We start from the raw sequence: 23,182 nt of genomic DNA, 5'->3' as shown, positions 1-23,182 counted from the left end.
TAAAATTCTGTATTAGTACTTGCAGTACAGAATGCAACAACTCCAGTTTACTCCTTTTGAATATAATAAAAGTTATCCAGTTGCTATTCAGATTGTTACTTATTGTCTAAACCTTGTCCATTTTGTGGCTGTGGAATAGGATTTCATTCTGACAGCCATAAAAATGCCTAAAAGATCATGCTACTTTGAGACTGCAAAACATATGACTCATGCACCAGCTGGATGCATGCATTCTTAGCTCTTTTTTTCTTTTCAATTAGGTCGGACTATGTTCTACAAACAATCACATAATGCAAAACATATTTTTCAAGTCGGCAATTTTAGAAGTGTTTTTACATTGGCAGCAGAAATGTAGACTTAACAGAATGGTGATTACTATTGCTCACTTTCCTAGAAATAGGGTTTGTAAAAGATGCTGTTTTTAAGTATTTAAAACTACACAGATGATGAACAAATATTTTTAAAATTATGACAGGAACAGTTTATTCCCTTTCACATTTATCTTGCATGCACACTTCCCTCCCAATCCCTAAAGCAGTCTGGTGGCGCAACGGTTAGCGCCTGTCACCAATACAGTGAAGGTTGGCTGCCCAGAGTTCATTTCTCGTCTCGGGCACGCTGTTCTTTCTCTGCACGTGGCATCTGCCGTAATATAGCCTCAGTTGCTGGCACGGCGTAAAACACCATTCCCCCCCACCCACACACACTCCCAATCCCTAAGATATAAAAAAGGCATTATATGAAAGCAAACATACTATGTATATAATCATATGTTCTTGGTTACACGTAGAGACCAGTTTCCAAGTTAAAACAGGCAGTCAGCTACAAGCTCATACAGCTTGGTGTTGAGGGGCATCAGTGACGGCTCAATCTCTGCCCTCAGCTCCTGGAGAAGCCTACACTCCTGTAGGATATGCTTCGCAGTTTGTTCTGCATTTTCACAAGACAGCACTGGGAATGACACCAGTTGTAGGTTCCAGTATAGGTGGTCATTTGTCTGTTGTGCCCTATTCTGAGGTGAAAAATTTTCACCCAGTCTAACTTGGACAGATAATAGTAGCTGTCTTGTGTCTGGGGTGGTATGTACAGAGCCTTTATGATGGTATCCATTTGTTATGCTGACCTTGTTTTCGTATTGCCTGTCCTGTCTACAGCTTATGTTTTGCCATTCTGTCAGCCTGCTCATTGCCTTCAATATTACTGTGAGGGTGTCCACTGCAGTACCATTTTTAGGTAGTTAATATTTCTTGTTGCTTAGGTGGGCAGTTATTGTTGTCAGCCTGTAGCACCCACAGGACATCTGTTAGACGACCTGTGAGCCTGAGCTTGCTAACACTGCTGCCCTTAGCAAGGCTTTGGTTCTGTAGTTGATGCAGTGAGAGCTTGCTGATATGGCTACCACTCTCTTCATCAGGGTGCTGAATGTATACCAAGCTTTATTCAATAGTCTCCATGAATGTGTAAGTCTGTATCCATGCTTCTTTAAGGTATTTTTCTTCTAGTGTGACAAGCGCCAGGGTTTTTTTTTTTTGCTTGTGTAAAAATCATGTCTGTAAACATTTTACATTGCAACAAAAAACTTGCAATTGTAAGTGAACAGAATAATATGAAGAATATAAAACCTCATCTGTTTTTTTGTCCAGCCAGTTATAAAAGGAAATATAGTGTACCTTTTATACGACTGTTAATTTTTTTATTTTCTTTGCTGATAACCTTCAATTTGAAATGTTGGCAAGTGTGCAGTAACTACCCATTTTATGCTTTGCTGAAATGTATTTTTCCCCCCGTTACTATGTGTGAACAGCTCACATTCAGGTGTCATGCAATATCTCTCATGCATAACAAAAATGATGCCTGGACACTGAAAAACGAATAAGTGGTCATCTGCCTGATCAGCCACACAGTAACAGCTTTCAAGCCTTGCATAAACAATACTGCTGTTTTGATAGCCAGAAGTACACATATAATAATAATAAATGTGATTTCTATAGTATATAATCATGATGGACAAAAGGAGAAACAATTATGCAGACAATAAATGACAAAACATAGAAGATACAAAGAGGAATTGGGGAACAATAAAAATGCAGTGTCATAAATCTGCAGAGAAAGACTGTAATCACAACTATGTTGACTGGTGTAAGGAGTAGTGGTCATGGAACAGATGTATTTTTAGAGTGTGTTTAAAGGATCAATGGTGGATATGAAAGGGAAGAGCACAGCAGCTAAAAATCCTGTGACCACATGCTGCTGTTCTGGTGACAGAGATAGAGAGGGTATGGTCATCAGTCAAAGAATGGAGTAGTTTAGATGGGATGTTTTGGAAGAACAGTTTGAAGAAAATAGGACAGCAATCTGCAAAGAAATTAAAACAGTGCAGTTTGTACTGGATGTGAGAATGCAAGGGCAACAAGTGCAGACAACGTAAGAAAGGAGTGACATGGTCCCCTTTCCTAGCTCTAAACACCAGCAAAGTTCAGGAATTTATGAAGAAGGTATATGGGACAGTCTGGAATATCTAAATATCCTAGTACCTAAAACCAAAAGCTAAACACAAAAAGTTTCCACAAAACAAGAATCACAACCAAGATTTGTGAAAAAAAAGTCTTCCTAAAAACTGAGCAGATGACAATGACACTAGTTATTCTTGCATAAAATCTAGTACATTTTGTTAAACTTCAAAACATATTTTGATTGACAACAAAAGCACACAATCACTGTAAGCTCATTTTTTAGACTTCTTCGATTGTGATCCCATTGATGTGGTTTTCTTATTTTTGGAAGATCCTGCTACTGAGTCTTTCTGGACATCATCAGCATCTTCACTATCACTTTCAGACTGTAAATGACTAGCTGATCCAACAGGAAACAGAGTGTGACCACCTTGCACATGCAAGGCATCAACAAAAGGCTGAATCACTGCACCAAAAGGACTGCAAAACAAATAATAAAATCTATACTTCTCACAAAAATGAATATAGTTCATGACAGACCCAACAACTATGGAACAACCCACATGGATTTATTTTTGATTCAAAACTATGTAAAGTGTCGTGTCATTGATCTAGTCCATCAGGGTAGCAGTTAAAGTGAGTTTTGCACCTCATCAATGAAGCATTGCCATGACAGTAACCTAGCAAAGATGATGCCCCTTCCCCCCAAAAAACCCTTTCTTACCACTTTTAGAAATGTAGGTAAGAATGACAGCCTTCAAAATCCTACATAGCAAATGGAATGGGGGTATTTTCAAAGTGGTACTTTGAACTTAAATCTGGTCATCTACCAACTCTATGGGGAGAGAATTGGTGTTTTACAACTAAGGCTATATAACAGCCAAGCAGCTGACCCTGTCAACAGGTGACATGCAGAGAGAGAACTGAGACATGACCTGACAACATGTCAACCAATCATCACTGAAAATGGTGAAAAATGTTTTTTATCATGGCATCACCAGACCATATCTAACCTAATTAAAAAAATAAAAATAATTGGACACCTGCCAATTTATATAGTATTAAAGCTGACATTCTCAAAGTGCTAAAATGAAAATTATTAAAAATAACCATTTAAAAACAGACTAAAAAATGATTCTCTCAAATGGCTTTTCTTGGTCTAACCCAGGATGTATTTTTGTAGTACAATTTGAAAGCAGAAAGAAAAAGGTTATATGCAAAACTTTAGGTTGGCAGTGGCAAAGTGTAAGTGAAAGAAGATGATAAAGAGATGGACCAAAGATTATTTTAAAATCTGTTATAAAACCTCCAAAGACAAATATAAGCTCAAAGACTTACTTCTAAAACCTATGAACTAGCCCAGAATGATGGATATTATCAAAGTTATCTGAACAGCACAATGTATTTTCAATGGCAGCCATAGGTTAATACCACTTTTTTCAATGGCAAATATTCAAAGCAAATCAATATTAAACAATGTTCAAGGATTATTTACCATTTTTGCACATTCTAAGTTATTATTTACCTTACAAAGTAATGGTATGTGCAAGAAAATGGACCTTGAATATCTAAAAAGTAATGTTTTCTACAAGACAATCATGGAGGTTAAACATATCGGACAAATAATATAAAACAAAATCATGAAAGAAGAAAGAAACCCATCTATGCAAACCTATCTATATCTATGTATAAATATTACTAACAGTTTTTTTTAAAGACAACTCAATCCACATCCACCAAATAGATAAATTGTCATTCTTAAAAAAGCCAAGTGTTAGATTTGTATATTTCATGAAATCGCTAATTACAAAATATTTCAATCCAAATAAAACAGTTACATACGTATTGAGGACATCCTGTGGTAGACTTGTAATATGAGAGGGAATGCCTCTTCCTACCAGAAACTGGCTCACTTCATTACTGAATGTGTTGCAGTTGAAGTTGAACAGATGATAGCATTCGGGTCTGAAAGATTGCAGGACCCAAAAGCATTAAATATTTCACTAGCTATTCATTATGAACAACTTTTAGCTCTAACATAAATGATGTTGTCTCTTAACTATGTTACTTATAGCCCCATCTCAACGTCAGTATACCCCAAAAAATAACAAAACTCCAAAAAGCTTGAAAATTTTCCATGTGGACTGAATCTTGCTTTTGTTCATGTGATTATTGTTACAGATTTTAAACAGTCTAAATACACAGCCAATTCACAACTGTAGTAATAATGTCAGCACATTAATTTGGGATCAGCATACTGTCACAGTACACTTTGCACTATGTGCATGTGGTATGTGACAATGCATGTTCTTTCACACAACAAAACACAAAGATCTTCAAACGGGGTTCCTGTAAACATTATGTTAAGCCTTGAGATGAAATTAAAATTCTCTTCTTGGCTTCTTATTTCAATAAATGTTTTCCGAACAAGGAATACAACAGAATTTAAATTCACTTCCATCTTTCAAAGTCCATCTTTTTAAGAAATACCTTGCTAATAAAGAATACTGTTCTGCGCACTCCTCAGTTCCTTGTCTATGCACTTAGCTCATGTTTGTTCTTGTTTGGTTGACTGCTGTTTTTTTTTTATAGCTTTCTGTGTGCAATGCACTGAGCTCACATCTATATGGGAAACTTTACAAATTCAATTATTACTTAACATAAAACTTCTCACAAAGACAAAGATGGAAAGTCAACACATATATTTGTGGGGTAATTGCCCATGCTGGTAAAGAGAAAGTATATGTTCACAACTAGGGCTCCAAAAGAGAGCTTAGGTCTCCTTTCTAGTTGAATACTCGGGCTCAAATATAGGCAGAGGGTATTTGGATCATCAGCACAAAATTGCCTCTCCACCTAACACAAACAGGCAAAAGGTTCCAAAATTGTAGCTCAGAAAGCATGATGAGCAAAAGTGATCCCTGGGCATAATCCTGTAATTAGTAATCCTGTAAAAGCAATTATTTAAACATTTAATTTACAAAAAGAATAGAAAAAACTTGTAATTTTTGACAAAAAGTGCTTACTGCATTTGGCATTTATTATCTGAGCATAATTCAAGACATGAAGATGGACATTAACTTTATCAAAAAGCTACCTTGTCTTGACAATAATTATTAAGCCAGTGATTGCCTTTTCCACACACAATAAAATGTATAGCCAGTCGATGGTCAGACTTGAGAATGTAAGTACACTGTTATTAAAATATCAGAGTGTGGTGAGCTTCATTGAGATTCTATTCATCAGCTTAGCAAAAGGATGACATTCTTGCAACATGAATGGTGCACATTTTCATACAAATTGTCTGCAGAGAAGGACTATGCCCAGACAGTTCCTGATGGTAATGTAGGTTAGCCTGGCTTCTGCATCATTTTTAAAATGCATTTAAATTTATCAAATCATGTGTTTTTGAAATTTGGATGTTATAATCCTGTCACCGCTTAAACTGAATTCCTTACTGTTAGATAAGTGGTGTCATCAACAGACCAGACAGATGCTGTTATACTATAACAAGCTGATTCGCCTTAAGTCAATAAACATATAGATAATAATCTCAGTATAATTAATTTTTACTACCATTTCTACCTCATCAATGTCTCTAAATTTTGCATTGGCATTAAGCATTTTTTCAGCAAAGATTCACCTAAAAGAATTAATAGATAGCTCATGAAGATAATCCATGAAGACTTCTTGTGGAATCTCTGTCTTGCCCAAGTCAACCACTTCATCAGGATTACCCAGGATTGTTCCACTCTGAAACAATAGTTTTTCAGAGAGATTTTCAGATTATGCTTGGGTTCACAACAAACAAATGCAATCCTAAATAAATCATAATTTACTGACTGTAAAAGTACTAGTATGTTTCAAATAATAACAAAAGCAAACTGAATATAAATATTTTATTTGTCATCAGCAAAGATGTGATTGACAGACTGCTGAATTGTGGGCTCGATGTCTGTACTCATGACTTGCTGACACCTTTATCTCAGAGCTAAGACACACCAAAGTGATTTAAAAAATGTCACTTTGCCACAGACATATCTGCTTCTATCTGAAATGAAACAGATTTACAAAAAAATAATAACATCACACTGATGGTAGTAAAATTAACAGATGATGTAACACTACCATGAAAGCAGCTTATCTTAAAACAGTAATGAAATAGTTGATGCAACATGTATGTGCATGCACCTACACACAAGAACAAATTTTCATTGATTTACTTGCCACATGCCAAAAGTTCTGACAATTGTTAGCAACATTAAGAATTTCATCTTTGTTAAATCTTTCAGATTCAAATGCAAAGCACTATTGGGATTGAGACATCCAGGTATCTTCCATAACCTATAACATGAGGTGGGACAATGGCTGATGTTCAGGATAAAACAAAAAAGTGTTGTCACTAATTGAAAACTATGTGTAAACAGGCAGCTCTATATTTTCTGTTTTGCTGAAATCCTACAACAGAGAGAATGAGATGATACCTACTGTGTATCACAAAGTTTGCCATCAGTTACAATGCACTTATTGCACTGTCACATAGACTGTACTGAGCCCCAGCTTTACTGATAAAGAGCTTGTAATATTTAAAATGCAGGAAAAAAACTTCTTTTGACTGCCATGTGTTCTGAGTTACATGGCATGGGGAGTAACTCATTCATGACAGTGGGGAAGAAAAAGAAGAGCTAACTGCTGTCAATTAAATTTAGCTATATGTGAAACACTTTCATCTTCTTTTTCTTCTTCTGTTCTTCTTTTTGCTAAAACCTTGATAAATGATTCACCTTTCCACTTTTAATAATAATGGATATAAATATTGACATTTTTACTTTTTTAAAGACTAATTGTTCAATGCTCAATAAAACTAATACCTACAGGAGGGCAGCTCTCAATTCCTGATGTGCCACCATAAAAGAATTCTTGGTTATATACAACTATTCCTGTATGCCAGATTCCATCAATATGCCGACCTGTAAAAAACAAAGTGTAAATGCTGTTGAAGAACTCGTCAATAATCATTACCTTTCTGGCCCTAACACTTTCTAGTTCAGCTTTCCAACCAGTAAATTTAAAAGAAATAATAATCATCACCATTACATTCGCTCACCCTAACTGGCTCTAGAAGAACCTGACAATATTACCATCTCTTGCCAACTTTCTTGGTTCTTTGCCTTTCTCTGGGATGAATTAAATGAGGTCAGTCTACTCTGTATATGTGCACCTGTTTCTTCTTTTGTCTGTCTTTTTCTCCCTGTACTGTTCCCTACACAACCATTTTTGTAGGTCTTGATGATCTCAAAATGTGCCCAGATCACTTCAGTTTGCAGCTTTTCATCATCACTGGGTCTTCATAGGTCCCAATTATCTATCTCACTGTCGTTTTGTACCTCCTCACTGGCGATGTGGTCTTTGTATGAAATATGAAGGCTTCCCTTGAGTCTCTCATGCAAGTTTCTCATGCATATTAGAAGATAGAGATGATCAGGGATGGAGTATACTAGCCTGATTATTGATGTGTTTCAGATTGGTTAATGATGTCTGTGTTGTTCTCGAGGGCGCACTTCGCATTATGAGCCTACATTTAAGAGACTTGAGGAGAGCTAAAGATAATCTCTAGCTTTTCACTCAACTCTGATGTCCCCCCTGCTACTATTAGTGTTATCGGTTATGAAACTAATTAGTCTTTTCTGCATTTTGGTCTTCATGCCATACAAAGTTGATGCTTTTTCAAGGTATTCAACATGATCAATGAAAGACTGATGATGAGCAAACTGCACTTTATTAAGCTTTATTGTAGTTATAAGCAGTAATTTCACAATGCAATAATTGTTATAACAATGCAGTAATAAAAAATAATTTGACTAATAATGACTTAAAGTAATGCAGTTTTTGTTTCATATATTAAATCGCAATTTTGTTGCATATATTCAATCCTTCTATTGTATGCATGATCTTCAAGTCAACATCTTATCCTGTTTGCTATATATATATAATCCACTGAACCCGATTATTTTGTGCCAAGGATTTAAAAAGTTTCAATCATCAAAGAAAAATAATTTCACCGTTTAAATATGATTTTAATCTATCAAAATCCATTGTAACATTAGTATGAATTATTTATCAAAAACACTGCTGAATAGTGACAGATTGAGAAAGAAACTCGTTAGCCCCAATATGATATGTATCACACTCAGTTTCGGTCAAATATAAATAATCTTCGACATTATTCAGGGCATTGCGAACAATTTTCACACAGAAGAGTACAATTTTAAAAACTTATCTTTTTAGTCATGTTGCTCTCCTGTTGAGAGCTTGCAGTATAATTACAATACATGACACTATTAAAATGTGTCGTCTGCAAGGATGTTAATATCATACCAATTAAACTCTGTGAAAGCGATCTTGCGAGTCCCCTTGACAGATCATAAACATAGAGTTTTACTGGAAACTTTCCTGCAGTTGCCATCGAGAAGGGTAAGGAATGAAAGTTTCAACTGAGCTTCTAATTTTGACGCCCAGCCACTAGAGTATTCTTTCACCTGCATGAATTGGCATTTATTGACGACAGTTGTTCATGTGGTCCCTCTGTTAAAAAGTAGAAATGTAACTTCTGACCGTGAAAGTAATAACAATATGTAATAATATTTATTTGATGTAGTTTATGTAGCAGAGCTTCAATGGTAAGACCGTACTATTAAATAGGTGTGGAAAACAAATATTTTTGGGGTTGGACAAGTGGAGTTTTCGAAAGGGGTTTAATTCTCGCTCGTCACCGATGTAAACAGGAAGCCCAGCAGAGGTCGCTGTCGGTGACATCACATGAAACAAGCAGAGAGGATGTGAATGTAGATTGGGTTTATATATATAACGCGACCAGTGCAACTTTTCCTGTGAGTATGTCATCGTCTGATTATTTTTAGATGTACGTGCCCTTAGGTATCATAATTTGATATGTGTGTAGAAAATATGTGAAATTTATTCAATTATTCATTCATTTATTGAAGCCAGTTGAACGGTTATGCTGGTCCGGCAGTACTGGTCCTCGGGAATGGTGGGGGGAGGTGACGACTGGATAGAGGCAGCGGCTGATAAGATTCGCCAGTTAGATCTTCAGGGCGGTGCTGAGCAGTTACTGCATGAAGCGATCAGCTCACCTTCTTTATATCTGGAAGCAAGTTTTTCCTCTGCACATCTCTGCATAAAACCCCTTCAAAGGTCCCTGAAGGTAAAGGTCTTAGAGTGCTGTACCAGATTACTTGCCGAACCAGACCAATTTGCCATGCTTGAAGGCATCCCCGATGTCCCACGGGGGTGGCAATTGTTATACAAAGTCATTGGTTTTGCATTCTGTGTCCGCTCTTCAGGCACTTGATCTCAAATGCCAGGGTTCTCCTTTCCGTATTGGAAAGCACGTCTCACGCCCGTGCAATAGGATGAGAACTACGAGGGAAGTGTGCGGTCTATATATACTTGCCAGCAAATCTGAGAGTGTTGCTGTGCCAGATTTTGTCCAGCCTGGACATTGCCGCTGTCGCAGTAGTCATCCTGATACTGATAACCGACGCACATCTGGCTTCTTTGGAAAGGGTGACTCCCAAGTGCCTAAAGCGGTTCACATCCTGGAGTTCATGTAGAGCTCTGCTTTCTTGTTTCCATTGGTGTTAAGCCTAACCCTATTGGTCTCCATTCCTCAGACATGTGAACTGTCCGTCAGTCTGTTGTTAAGGAATTTCAGTTTGCTGTTGGTGCCTGCCATAAAATCAACGTCTGCAAAATGCAGATTATATAGGGCCTTCAATTGATGGAAATGGGGGTGTGATGGCTGTGACAAGTTTCTTGTAACATGTTCTTAAATAGCATGTTGAATAGTACTGATGATAGGAAGCACCATACGCAGACACCTATTGTTGTCTGAAAGAAGTCTCAAGTTTGGTTTTTTTAAGTTGTACTACACTCATTAAGCTTTTGTACAGTGCTTTGATGAATAAAAGAAGACCCTCGTTGATGCTGAATTTTTGCTTTACATGCTCTTGTGCCAGACTCTGGCAATGGATTCTGGATTGCTTTTAGCATCACTTTGTTTGGGTTTTTGATTAGCCTATTGGTTCTGTAGTTTTGGCACTGATTTTCTTTTTTTGTTGTTGTTGTTGGTGGTGATAGCATTAGTGATTGTGTCCATTCGTTGGGCCTTACCAGATTCTTGGGCACAGAGCAGTAAGGGCTTTTGTTGTTTCTTACCCATCCTGTTTTAATAGCTCAAGCAGCTCAGCTGGGATGTTGTCAACACTTCCTTCCTTCTGTTCTCTTAAACTCTTCCTACTGGATTGGTAAGTCTTAAGGCTCTCTGGTTGCTTTAGAATATATAAATGTTGACATCTGTTGTCAGCTCTAAGTTGTTCAGATCATTGCAGTATTCAGTCCATATCCTTGTGTGAGGTGGCCATAGGTGTCTTTAATTACTGAAGTCTTGAGGCCTTGTATGTTATTTGTGACCAATGGTTCTTTTATGTTGGGGTTTTTTTTTTCCTATGTTGCCCTAGCATTTCTAGAGCTGCTGAAAATAGCACCTCTTGATGTTTCCAACAAGGGTATCTACATCACAGTCCATCATGTTCAGGATGGTGAATTCACCTCTAACTTAGGACCTTGAAGACCCCTCTAATGTTTAGGTCTTGTGGGGGTTCAGGTTTTAAGTTAGCTTTGTAACAACAATGTGTTGTGGTCATTGCCTTTATCAGCTCCTGGATGTAATCTTGTTTTGGCTTTGTTAACAATTTGGGAGAATGATGAAATTGATTAGGTTATGGGCCAAATCAAATGGTGAGTGCTGTATGGCTGTCTTGATTCATTAGTGGAGTGAGGATGTGAGATGTTATGTCTAACATTAGAGTAATCTGCATAAGTTCTTGGCAAGATTTTTTTCTGCTTGACTGCTCTTTACATTCGGCATGCTGCCTAATAGTTTTCTTTCTTTTTCTGATATTTGCACATATGTTTTACTTACAAAAGATATTTTGTATGGTCTGTTGGCATTTTAAAAACTTTGGGACTGTATTATTACAGTTCTCTGTGTAGATGTAATTACATTGACTTGATATATTACACTGTGATTTAGTTTTAATTTTTTAATTTTCAGTGTGCTGGAGACAAGTGTTAGATTTCCCATGTAAAATTTAACATCTGCATGCTTGATTCATCTGGAAAGCAGTAAAGAGCAGAAGGCAGCTTGTGTGCATATAAATGGTTCATTCAAGTTCATTTAAGATCAGACTTTGTTGGGTGGAAGTGGAGTAAACATTGGTCATGTGAACAGTCATTTTTACCAAATGAAGGCTGCAGTATGCCAATTCAGAAAGTTTCTGTACACCCATTAAACGTCATGAAGAACAAAAAAGATGCTAGGAATGCTTCTAAAGAAAAAGAAAATGGAGCATCAAAGGTATGTTTATTTTAAATAAATCTTTTATTATATCAGGTATAGTGCTGAAAGTAGATAGTTTGAGGTGAAAATTACCTTACATTTTTTACATTAGAATTAGTGCAGCATACATTGCTTTTACTAGACTTGAGAAAGATGACAGGAAGAAAGTTTCTGACAGTGAGAGCAGGTAAGCACTGATACCTCACTGATGCCTAAAGTCACATTGAAACTTGAATCTCACTGTATGATAAATTACACTATGCATAGCTAAAATTTATTCTTATCTATTGAGAATCTGAAGTAGACACTTGACTAATATAGTTAACTCAGTTTTATCCAATACTATATATATAGTATATATACTGGCGGGCGGGCCAGCGGGCGGGACGGTCAGAGACAGGAGGCGGGCCGGCCCAGGTCTGATCTAGCAGGTTTGAGGGAGGCAGCTCTCTGCAGTTTTTTGCATTTTTATTAGTTTTTATGTTTTTGGTGTCCATTGTGTAGACCGGTGCTTTTTTTTATTGTGTCGTTCCTGTGCAGGACTGTTTGACTTTTGTTTTCATCCGTAACTACCGGTCATTTCTGCCTAATGATTTCTTCTGAAGATCTTGAAGATCACAGTCAGTCCTTTGCTTCAAAAATTTTCATGCAGTTTTTGTTTGCTTTGTTATTGGGACGATACCAGCAGTCTTCTGACGATTTCAGCTCCGTTGACCCAAAACTCTGTTGACATATTCTGCGTTTTTACAGATGACACAATGTCTTTCCGAGCTGTAGGATTTGAACTCAGGGTTGTTGAGAACCAGCACGGGCCCCAGGGCAGACGACTTGCTAAAACAAGTAGCTGATCGTTCATAGATTCAAGAGGCTAAAGACAGACAAAAGTTATATCAGACAAATCCGTAGCAAAGCATTGTGCTTGTTCCGAATCTCAGCTGTCTGATTCTCCACCAGCCAGGCAGTCTTATAATATCACCTCACCACTGACAGAAAACAAGGTGAAGGTCACTCTCAACATCAGTTAGTCATTGTCATCAGAAGTGGTCATCGTACAGTTTGATTGTGTGACCTGTATCTACCAACTATGTACAGGAATAGACAAAGGTCAAAAAGATACAACTACAGTGCATCTAGGTCAACACTCGACAACAGGACTGCAAAAAAACTTATGTACAGAAAGAAGTTGCATTAACAAAGCAGTTACACATGAGACTGTTCTCCCACATTACTGTAGCTTCGTCAATAAACTGTGGAGTCATGCCTGTTATATGGGCTATGGTTCTTGCCGTCACTTGTAGCATGCCTACTTCACAGCGATCTGCTGGAGCTAGTGGTCACATATCTCATGCAAATGTATTGCATGCTCTGGAATACTTGCATAGCAGAGGTGTCATACAAAAAGTGTGAAGGCTAGTCATGTTTTAATATCAGCTATCAGACAGGTGTGTCTCACTGGCCTCCACAACTCTCACTCAAGTGTTGTAGGAGGCCAGTGCCTGCGAACAGTCTATGACTTGCCAACATGCTGATGATTGCCTCCAGTATTTCAGTCCGGAAATTCTTTAACAGAATCTGGCAATTTGTCAGTGATTGTAAAACTAACCTGGTGATCTTACTACAAGAATTCGGCTATTTTTCAGTGATTTACAACTGTTTTTTGAGACTAGCATCCATTATTATGTTTGTGTTTTTCTTTTTAGTAAAGCTCTTTGAGCCTGCCTTTAATGGTGGGGAAAAGTGCTATACAAATCAACATATTATTATAATAATAAATAATTATATTAAGCTATCAAAAAAGATGAAAAGTGGCAAAGCAAACAACAGCAAACATTTTACAGCCCCTCCTACACAAGATATGGGAACAAGAGGTACCACCAGTAGACTGGAAACTAGGCCACCAGGTCAAGTTACCATCTTCAACACCAATGCAAAGGCAGTCCTACTGTATGCTTCTGAAACCTGGAAAGTGACGAAAACCATCAGCAACAAGCTCCAGACCTTTACCAACTGATGCCTATACCATATTCTAGGAATAAGATGGCCTGAAAAGATCTCCAACAGCAGCCTGTGGAAAAGAACCAATCAGAATGCCACTAGCCAAGACATCAAAAAGGGCGAATGGGGCTGGATAGGACACACCAAACCAGCTGACACTAGTGCCAGGCAGGCACTTGACTGGAACCCTCAGGGTAAGAGGATAGTTGGGAGACCAAAGCAGACTTGAGAAAGAACAGTAGAAAGTGAGGCAAAGGACGTCAGAACCACATGGGCCCAACTGAGGGAGTCTGCCTCAAACCTGCTGGCGAGATGGTATTGCGGCCCTATGCTCCGCAAGGAGTAACCAGGAATAAATGAAACAAAATTATAGTATCATAATTCAGAGCATGACATGGCCTGCTCTACAGTTTTTTATTTTTCAGGATGACCTCTTGTCTATATTTATTTGTGGTGGTGTATTTTGTTTTAAGCCTTTTAACACAACGCAAAATCACAGTACTGATAATAAAGTGAGAGAGCATATTTTAATTTCTGTAAAAGAGACTATAAGTCTAAGAAATAATAATAAATGCAAGATTTGTATAGTGCATACTCACACTCATAAGGAGCATGCTCGTAGTGCTTAAGAACAAGAACGAGACATGGACAACATTAGTAGTTTAAATCTGTCTTGATAATCTGCCTCGGTGACTGGTCAAGAATATCTGCTATGAAATTAATGTTTTTGTTCTTATTTATCTTTTTCCTTTTTCTCCCCTCTATCTGCAAGCACTGATAAGTACCAGGTATATATAAGTAGTAGGTAATGGAAAGTAGGTAATTGTTATTTTGGTAATTTTGACATTTGTTTGCAGAACTTAAGATATAAACACCTAAAATAATTTCAGCACGTCAGTTTATTGTTAGTTTCTCTCTCGCTCTCTTTTTTAATGGTTTTTGTTTCACCAGTTGCTTTATTTGTTTCAAGCATTATTTTTATGCTAAAACTGAAAATATTTTATGTGAATATTATTCTTTGTAATTATGTAGGTGTAAATAGTTAACAAACTAGTAAATTCTGTTGTGAAGATCTCTTTCTCTCTCTTTTAATAGTTGTTGCTTTACCAGTTACTTTATTTGTTTTAAGAATCATTTCCAAATGTTTTTTGTGCATATAGCTTTTTCACTCTTTCCCTCTCTCTCGATATATGTATACACTCGTATAAAAATTAGTAAATAAAGTATAATAAAATCTGTTATGAAAATTGTGGTTTTCATCATTTTTCACTATAATGATTTTACTGAATTATTACTCGTTGACATTTTGATGCTACTTCAGGAAGTGATTCCTGGTGCCACATCCGATACCCAGGACAGATGCGAGTCTCAGTTATCAACATTATCTGAACGATCTGACATTTGCCGGATTTGCCACTGTGAAGGTGAGGATGGCAACAAGCTTATCTCTCCATGCTTGTGCATGGGTTCTCTCAAGTATGTGCACCTGCGCTGTCTACAGAAATGGATTAAGAGCTCAGAGAAAATCACGTGTGAACTGTGCAGATTTGACTACATAATGACCACCAAGACCAAGCCTTTCAAAGAGGTAATCTAGGTCTTAAGTCTTTGTTGTGTCATAATGTGTCAAGGCAATGGAGAAATGACTGAAGATAGAAGAACAAGTTTGCTTGATGTATATTACTAGGAGTGAATTATTGAAAATCTTATATTTTTCTTGCTTTTTGAGATCAGTTTTTATGTTTTGTTCATATGGTTTTGCATTACACATAATGAGCATTATTTGGGTAGACTTTCCTAAATATAGAATCTCCACTCAAGGAAGGGCTGGTTTTTTGAATGGGTAAACTGTCAAGATTTATTTCTCCATTGGCTTGCATGTTGTTTTTTTCTTCAGTAAACAGTTTTTCAATGTGTAGATGACAGTAAATGTAGTTTGTGTTAAAGTCTAAAGGTCTTTGCCATTACAGCTAATAAGTAAGCTAAGAGTAATAAATAAGCTTTTTGTTTATGAAAAATGAAATATGTATTCTTAAAAAAAATAGAATATATAGTCTTAAAAAAAATTAAAGTATGTAATCAGAAAAAAAATTACAGATAATGAAAGGATACCCATTTCTTAACTCTTGATCATCACATATTTTCTTTTGTTTAGTGGGAAAAACTGGATATGTCAACAGCAGAAAGGCGAAAGATAATTTGTTCTGTTACATTCCACATCATTGCAATCACATGTGTCATCTGGTCTCTTTACGTTCTTATTGATCGCACCACTGAGGAAGTTTCAAATGGCAACTTGGATTGGCCTTTCTGGACTAAGCTTATTGTTGTGGCCATCGGTTTTACAGGAGGCCTAGTCTTTATGTACGTGCAGTGTAAGATGTATATTCATTTAGTTATGCGATGGAGAGCTTACAACAAAGTGATACAGATTGACAATGTTCCTGAAACAGAAGAATTCCGAATTAATGCTGTAGCCAAGATTAAGGCAAAATCAGAGGAAGGAGGAATGACCAATGCTGTTGCACTGCAAGATGTGGAGTCATTATGATTAATGGTACAAGGGCTGTAGTTACAAGCAAGCAGTATAGGTGGGCTTGTAACTCATTTAACTAATGTATTCAAGATTTCTGATTGAGAACATTGGGCTATTTTGACTTTAGCAGCACAGAGAGAGAAGAAAGGAAACAAAAATAATGGTCATGGCTGCAACAAGTATTGCAGCCTGGTCCTTATGGTTTTGTCATGGTGTGGCAAAACAAAAAATTGCCAAAACAGAAATTAAAACAAAAATCCCCACTATATTTTTGTGCAGTTGCCATATCAGCCTAATGCTTTTTTGTGAAGATGTTACAGTGAGAAAAAGATGAGGGTATCAAACTTTTCATATTATGCAGTTAAGCAGATCATGTATTAAAAGAAAAACATTGTTTCAAAACGTTTGTGCACATTTTAGCTGTTGCAAACATGGAAAATTGTATACAACTAAATGAAATAATTTGAGTGAATGAAGGAATGAGAGAGAGTGTACATGTACATGTCCTTTACTTGAGAGCATGTAAATGTTTAGTGGTAATTAGTGCTAGGGACAACAAATATTGGACCAGCATTTGTATATAGTATTCTGTGAATGTCTAGAGTTATCTGTCTCATTAATGTCAGTTTTCACTCTTTGCAGGATATAACAGCTAGAGACACAATACACATACTTAAATATCCATATGTTGACAGACATTTATATTAGAGTTGTGTCAGCTCACAAGATCTGTATATTTTCTTTTTATAAAATTGAATCATGCTAAAGTACATGTACTTGGCGTTTAAAAGATGCTTTCGAAAATAAAGGTTTTTACAATGCAAGTGCTAGATGTTTCGTTTGGCAGATTGTTCAGTCATCATTATTGTGGCTAATAAATGCTCAAAAAAAAAAAAAAAAAACGTTAAAATTGTCCTCACTTAAGTGGACTTTAAGAAAGTTGGCAGTTATTTTGTATTTCATGTTGAAAGGACAAACATTCCAGATTTATTTTTCCAGGTCTATGCAAAACCTTTTGCACAAGTTTCATTTGACTTTCAATGCTTTGCTTGTGAAGGGAATTTTTTTTAAATGTTATCTGAAATGTCTTCACTGATAAGTATATTGCTCCTGTGCATTACAGATCCATATGCATAAATGTTCTCATTTAGGACATATATCCTTTGTCATGCATAATAGGAAAATGAGATAATATACATATATAAAAGAGCACAATACATAACTGAGTAGTCCTATGTTTTATGTCTGAAAAACAATTAAAACCTGTTGTAATTTTCTTTACTTGCAAAATTATATAAATTTGCATCACACAATATCAACTTCTTGTTCTCCTTTGTCTTTGATAAAGCTGGTAAGCATCTGCAAAGTGTCCACATGTTCATATTGCTTGGTGTCAAGGGGTATCACTAATGGCCAGACCACCCTCTGCTCTTGAAGGAGCTTACGCTCTTGTAAAATATGCTCCATGGTTTGTGCTTCATCTCCACGGGAGCATATTGGGGATGACACCAGATGTAGCTGTATAATTGATCACTAATCTATTGTGCTTTGCTCTGGGTCACAATCTGCCTGTCTTCAGCACCATAATTTTGCCAATCTGTCAGCCTGATCATTGTTTACAATACCACAATGTGAGGGTATCCACTGCAGCATGTTTTTTTCAAGTAATTAATATTTTTTAATACTGTCATCTTAGGTAGCCAGTTATAGCTGGCGCCTTGTAGCACAGACAGGGCATCTGGTCAACTCTACATTTTTAAGATATTTGCATTTAAAAGGTACTAATGCGAAGCACACACACTTGTTGCGGCCTTAAGGGAGCAACAAGGAATGAACTAACTGATGCAAAGCACATGCAATTCAATAATTTTGTTTATTATAATGGTGCATTATTTTCATACATTTTATGACTTGCATAAAGGTATTAGTCTGTGTATTCCGTTATCTGGTGAAGTGGGTGGGTAAGGGCAGATTCACTATTATCTAAAAATCACCTGATAGAGAGGTCTGTGGAATCCACTTACATCATAAAGGTAGAATTGTCTGTTAGATTCTTTAAGTTATTTGTGCATAATGACCCAGGTCTAAGTTGAAATTCAAATGTAGTCACTGGAAGAATACAACAGTAGTTGACTTATTCTTTTACGGCCCCAGTGGAGCATAGGGCTGCAACTACATCATGCTATTGGATCCGGTTCTGGGCCTCGCTTCCCAGTTGGGTCCATGTCATGCATTCTGCCTCTGCCTCGCTGTGGACCGATCTCCTCCATGTCTGTCTAGGTCTCCCAACCCTGCGACGCTCCTGTGGGTTCCAGCCCAGAACTTGTTGAATTGTCAGCCGGCTTTCACAGGGTGTGACGGATCCATCACCCCACCTTCCACTTCTTGGTGTCTTGGCTGGCAGGTTTTTGGTTGATTCTTTTCTGCAGGCTGCTGTTGGAAATCTTTTTAGGCCATCTTATTCCCAGAATATGGCATAAGGCATGGTTGGTAAAGGTCTGGAGCTTGTTGTTGATGGTGTTTGTCACTCTCCAGGTTTCAGGACCATACAGTAGGACAGTTTTCACATTAGTGTTGAAGATGCTGAGAATTTTAAATTATACGTTTTCCCGTTGTCTTTGTAAATTCTTTAGCATTCTTGTACTAATATAACAGTATGAGTGAGAGAAAGGCACCAGGAAGATAATACAGGAAAAGGTCTGATATAGAACTCAGCTCTAATAAGTTTGAAACGTAAAAAAGGCAGATACTTATGGTTTCCAGCATTAAGTGTGTCTGTGGCAAGCATTCATTTATTAAATTTATTATTCATTGATTTTATTTATCAAGTTATTTTTCCTTGTTTGCATATATTAGGGAGAATTTACTTTTTTACATGCTATTACATTGTGTCGAAGTCTACATTTTTAACTGTAATGAGATCTGTTGGCTGTGTCTATATGATGATAAAAATATATCAATATAGTATTCTCATCCACAAGCAAAATTTTAAATAAAAATAATAAAATATTTTAGTGATAGTTATAAGAAAGATCATTGCAATTATCATTGCATTGTTTTGCAAGATAGATTAACTGTGTGCATGTATGATTATGAATCTTATGTTTGGGTGGTTAGTAATAATTATTAAGGTTAGATTTGGAGAAAAAAATTATTGCATATGAGTTTAGATGCATTACTTCCTTTTGTGCTGATTGTTGAGCTTAATCATGTACACCAATTTAGTCCATCTATCAGCAGTTTAGCATGCTGTTAAAGCCAAAGCCACAGTGTAAATGGATTATGTATTTGTGTTTATAAGCTATTGACATTTGATCAGGTTGACTATTTTGATTATGTGATTTGGAGGTCTTTTAACAGTTTTTAAATGCATTTAATTACAAAAATTAAGAGAAACACTGGATGTTGGCAAAAATAAAGTGCACATATTATACATTCATTAGTTGTTTTTTATATGATCATTTTTCAGTTTTATTTATGTAATTTATTTCTATATTTAAAACCTTTTTTTTTAAACCAAAGATAACTATTTAAAACCACTTCCATCATTCAGAGAATTTGTATACCTGATAGAAAATGTTTGATCATATTAAAAAAAATTGACTTCAGATTTTTGTTTTCTCATTTGGGAACTTTAGACCTACCTAATGCACACCTTTAAATTTCTGCTTATAGTTTCTTTCACAGTGGTCTTCACCTTTGTTAAGCTTTATAATTCATTATATGATATGTGTGAGTACTTAAATTTGTTTTTACATTTGCATGTGTATATAACTACAATAAGGAATTCTGAGAATATTGAAATGTTTTAACTTAGGTTTTGCTATGATCCCTGTAAACCTGTGCTTACCCTCTCAGAATATGACAGAAAAGAGTTTTAATGGCTAACTAGTCACGTATGACACTTTTTAAACTTTTAAAATAAATGGCATAATATATTTTATAATATATATGTTTACTTATAATGGAGATGCGTACAGATGAGTGAGTTTTATTACTTAAGGTATCTGAATATGCATTTTATCAATTTTGTTCAGTGTGTGTGTGTGTACTTATACACACTAAGTTCCCGTGATTGGAGTTTTTATGAGATTTTTAAAAGATTATGTAGACCATAAAGGAAAAAAGAGCTACGCAAAGTATAGTTGAGGAATAAGTTTGGAATAAGGGCTAATCTTTTTTCCTTGAGAACAAAGACTGACAACAAAGACAATAACATACAAAAGCAGTCTCATGTTTATGAATTTGGGAGGGAGGGGAAAAAGTAGACTTAAATCTAAAATTTTTTGTAAATGTAGAATAATGTTATAATTCATATCTATTCCAGTAGCATAACATTCATTTAAATATTTTTTAATATTGTTTGTATGCTGTGTAATCTTGATCTTCATAATTAAAATATTCTGAAAGCAGTAAATTCATTGTTATTTACAGAATAAGTTAAATAAACTTTGATATGTTTTTCATCCTCAGCACTGATTACATTGTCAGTTTAGTTCATATGATTCATACATATGCTCATTTTTTTTAACGTTTCAGTGGTGAACATTCATTATATTAAAGGTTAAAATGCTAGAAAAAATGTGTTTTGTTTAATATACTTTTAAGAGCATGCTGTTTGCATAAAAAATATGATGTAATTTGGCAAAACTTAAGCTTCACATGAGTGTTTATAATTCTTAAGAAAAGAATTTGCTAGATTAATGTTACTGTAGAAGACAAAGCTCTGTTTTAACTTGTTCAAAAAATTAATTTATTAATTCATGTACTGTAAACTTTAGCATGATCTAAGAATTGCATGCAGGTGAGAACTAGGTGCAAAATACTTCAGTACTTCAGACCTAAGGGGTTCATTTGGAGAAGTTCAATAATTAATCTGTTTGTAAACACATCAACAAAATTCAAATAAATCCTTCATCAGCAGTACTTAAATAGAAATGGCAACGAACAAGATTTTGTGTTTTGTTGCCTTGTAGAGGCTGGAATGTAGCAGCTACATCCAGAAAGAGACAAAGACATACTGTTGTATGTGAAGTGTTTGTTTGCCAATAAATGAAGTAAACTTTTTAGCATATTCTTGCCCACTTTTGCCATTGTCTGGAATTAGAGACTATCAGAAACATGGCTTTTTATATTCTGCTTATGTAACTGGAATTATTGTGCATGGGCTTGCAGATTTACATGCTTTTATTCTTTTCAGAAAAAGGAAGTGTGTTTTGTATTATAAAAAAATAATCTAATTTGGCTTTTATTTTGTGCTTTGAATTTCATATATTCTGGATTTCATTCTTGAATATTACTGAACCACTGAAAAAATTTGTTCTAGTCATACATGTCAGATCTTAAATGATTTATAAAAAGAATATATACAGAGAGAAAGAGAGACATGCACATCTACTCATAAATATGCTGAACATTTTGCTTATTTTACCACAGGCTGTCAATAATAAAATTGCATATATATTGATTAAATGTAGCAGTGATTAGAACAAGTCAATGTTTTTATTGAGTCTTCTTGCTTTTGTTCCTATGGTGTAAAGTATCAACAACCAACTTTCAGCTTGCAAAGATCAGCTTTCCTTTTACTCGTTCTTACATCATAAAAAGAATTTAGTTATAGTTATGTAGGAAGATTCCATTTCATAAATAAAAAGAAACCATTTATTAACACATGATTATCCTGCATTGATGATCTGTTTGTGAGAGACAGAGAGAGGATAGGAGACAGAAATATTGAATTAAAGATACTTCATTTAACAGATAGTTATTCTAAAAATGAAAACAAAAAAAAAAACAGAACAAGAGATGTATTTAGGATTAGACAATGCTGATCTCAATGTTGGTTGTCTCTATGTTATGGGTGAATTTGGAAACAGTTTTCTGCTCAAACATTTACACTGTATATAAATGTAATATGCACTGTTTTATATAAATATATATATTTTTTTATAGTAGAAGGGTTTGCATGGGGTATATGGGAAAGTCCTTGATGTGGATATCAGTAGTCATGCAAGTTTTGATATTTTAAGCTGACATACTATACAGTCCTTGATGTTTTATAAATTAGATTTTTTTTTTGCAGATCTGCTTGATAAATCTGTCAGTGCTCAATAAATGTAAATATATGAAGTACAAATTGACTGGGATGAAGCTTCTACTATAAAATATCTGGTATATTTGTAACACTTGTAGGAGAAAAGGCAACAGACCCTCCATTCATAGAGATGCTTATTTTTGTGCATAGTTGTACTCAAGAGTATTGTTAAGAATTTTTTGTGTATGTGATGTTCTTTGATTTGCTTACAAGAATAAAGATGTTGATAAAGAGTCTGCCATTATTGTACTTTGTTCTTACAGATCAGCATAGCAAAGAAGTTCTTTTTGCCAAACCGTATAGATTTAACACTAGGATTTCTTTTAATGGACATTGAGAAAGATTCCTTGTCAGCAGTCCAGTCACATGGTCACAGACAAGATTTGCAAACCAAAAAAAAAACTATAGTTCAACAGCCTTCTCCACCTGTATGAGGGTGAGGCTGAACCAGTATCTATCTACATATCTATAACCTATCACGGCCAAGCAACTGGCCATGTAAACAGCTGCCACATAGAGCAGTTAACACCTCTTGGACCAAATGATAGACTGAGCATAAATTAAGGGTCTCTTGTGGCTGGATTCCTTTCCCCCACCCCACCCCACAGTGCTTTTTTCCAGTTTGTCCATCTACAAATAAATCTGCAGTCCGCGAAAGTATACTTATAAATAAATTTGTTGCC

The 23,182-nt window shown here is 35.8% G+C and overlaps 2 protein-coding genes across 4 annotated transcripts; one reads left to right on the top strand and one right to left on the bottom strand.

Annotated features, from left to right (window-relative positions):
• Positions 1-740: 740 nt before the first annotated feature.
• Positions 741-9,039, bottom strand: LOC112559427 (desumoylating isopeptidase 1-like). The gene is made up of 5 exons (XM_025230681.1): positions 8,832-9,039; positions 7,329-7,423; positions 6,097-6,206; positions 4,296-4,418; positions 741-2,933 (listed from the first exon to the last, which is right to left on the bottom strand). The coding sequence occupies exons 1-5, from the start codon at positions 8,917-8,919 to the stop codon at positions 2,726-2,728; spliced, it is 624 nt and encodes a 207-aa protein (XP_025086466.1). The 5' UTR covers positions 8,920-9,039; the 3' UTR covers positions 741-2,725.
• Positions 9,040-9,216: 177 nt separating this feature from the next.
• LOC112559411 (E3 ubiquitin-protein ligase MARCH1-like) lies at positions 9,217-22,735 on the top strand. 3 transcript variants are annotated; one of them, XM_025230650.1, is made up of 4 exons: positions 9,217-9,343; positions 11,590-11,892; positions 15,191-15,457; positions 16,025-22,735. In XM_025230650.1, exons 2-4 carry the CDS (start codon positions 11,794-11,796, stop codon positions 16,418-16,420), a joined length of 762 nt encoding a protein of 253 aa, XP_025086435.1. In that variant the 5' UTR covers positions 9,217-9,343; positions 11,590-11,793; the 3' UTR covers positions 16,421-22,735. The 3 variants fall into 3 exon arrangements, with proteins under 3 accessions (XP_025086435.1, XP_025086454.1, XP_025086445.1); XM_025230669.1 differs by having other exon boundaries at positions 9,260-9,347; XM_025230660.1 differs by lacking the exon at positions 9,217-9,343 and adding an exon at positions 9,483-9,678.
• The last annotated feature ends 447 nt before the right edge of the window (positions 22,736-23,182 follow it).

This window comes from Pomacea canaliculata, linkage group LG1 (genome assembly GCF_003073045.1).
Source record: "Pomacea canaliculata isolate SZHN2017 linkage group LG1, ASM307304v1, whole genome shotgun sequence".
In the NCBI taxonomy this organism is placed as follows: domain Eukaryota; kingdom Metazoa; phylum Mollusca; class Gastropoda; order Architaenioglossa; family Ampullariidae; genus Pomacea; species Pomacea canaliculata.
The sequence above is the reverse complement of the archived record's forward strand: the minus strand, read 5'-3'. Positions and strand labels throughout refer to the sequence as shown.

Excerpts from the sequence above, each read along its gene's own strand:
- LOC112559427 (XM_025230681.1), bottom strand. The coding sequence starts at position 8,919 with ATGGCAACTGCAGGAAAGTTTCCAGTAAAACTCTATGTTTATGATCTG. Across the intron at positions 4,419-6,096 it reads CTATCTATTAATTCTTTTAG|ACCCGAATGCTATCATCTGT; the intron begins GTGAATCTTTGC and ends GCAATCTTTCAG. Across the intron at positions 2,934-4,295 it reads CCACAGGATGTCCTCAATAC|TCCTTTTGGTGCAGTGATTC; the intron begins GTATGTAACTGT and ends TTTGTTTTGCAG.
- LOC112559411 (XM_025230650.1), top strand. The coding sequence starts at position 11,794 with ATGCCAATTCAGAAAGTTTCTGTACACCCATTAAACGTCATGAAGAAC. Across the intron at positions 11,893-15,190 it reads AAGAAAATGGAGCATCAAAG|GAAGTGATTCCTGGTGCCAC; the intron begins GTATGTTTATTT and ends ATGCTACTTCAG. Across the intron at positions 15,458-16,024 it reads AGACCAAGCCTTTCAAAGAG|TGGGAAAAACTGGATATGTC; the intron begins GTAATCTAGGTC and ends TCTTTTGTTTAG.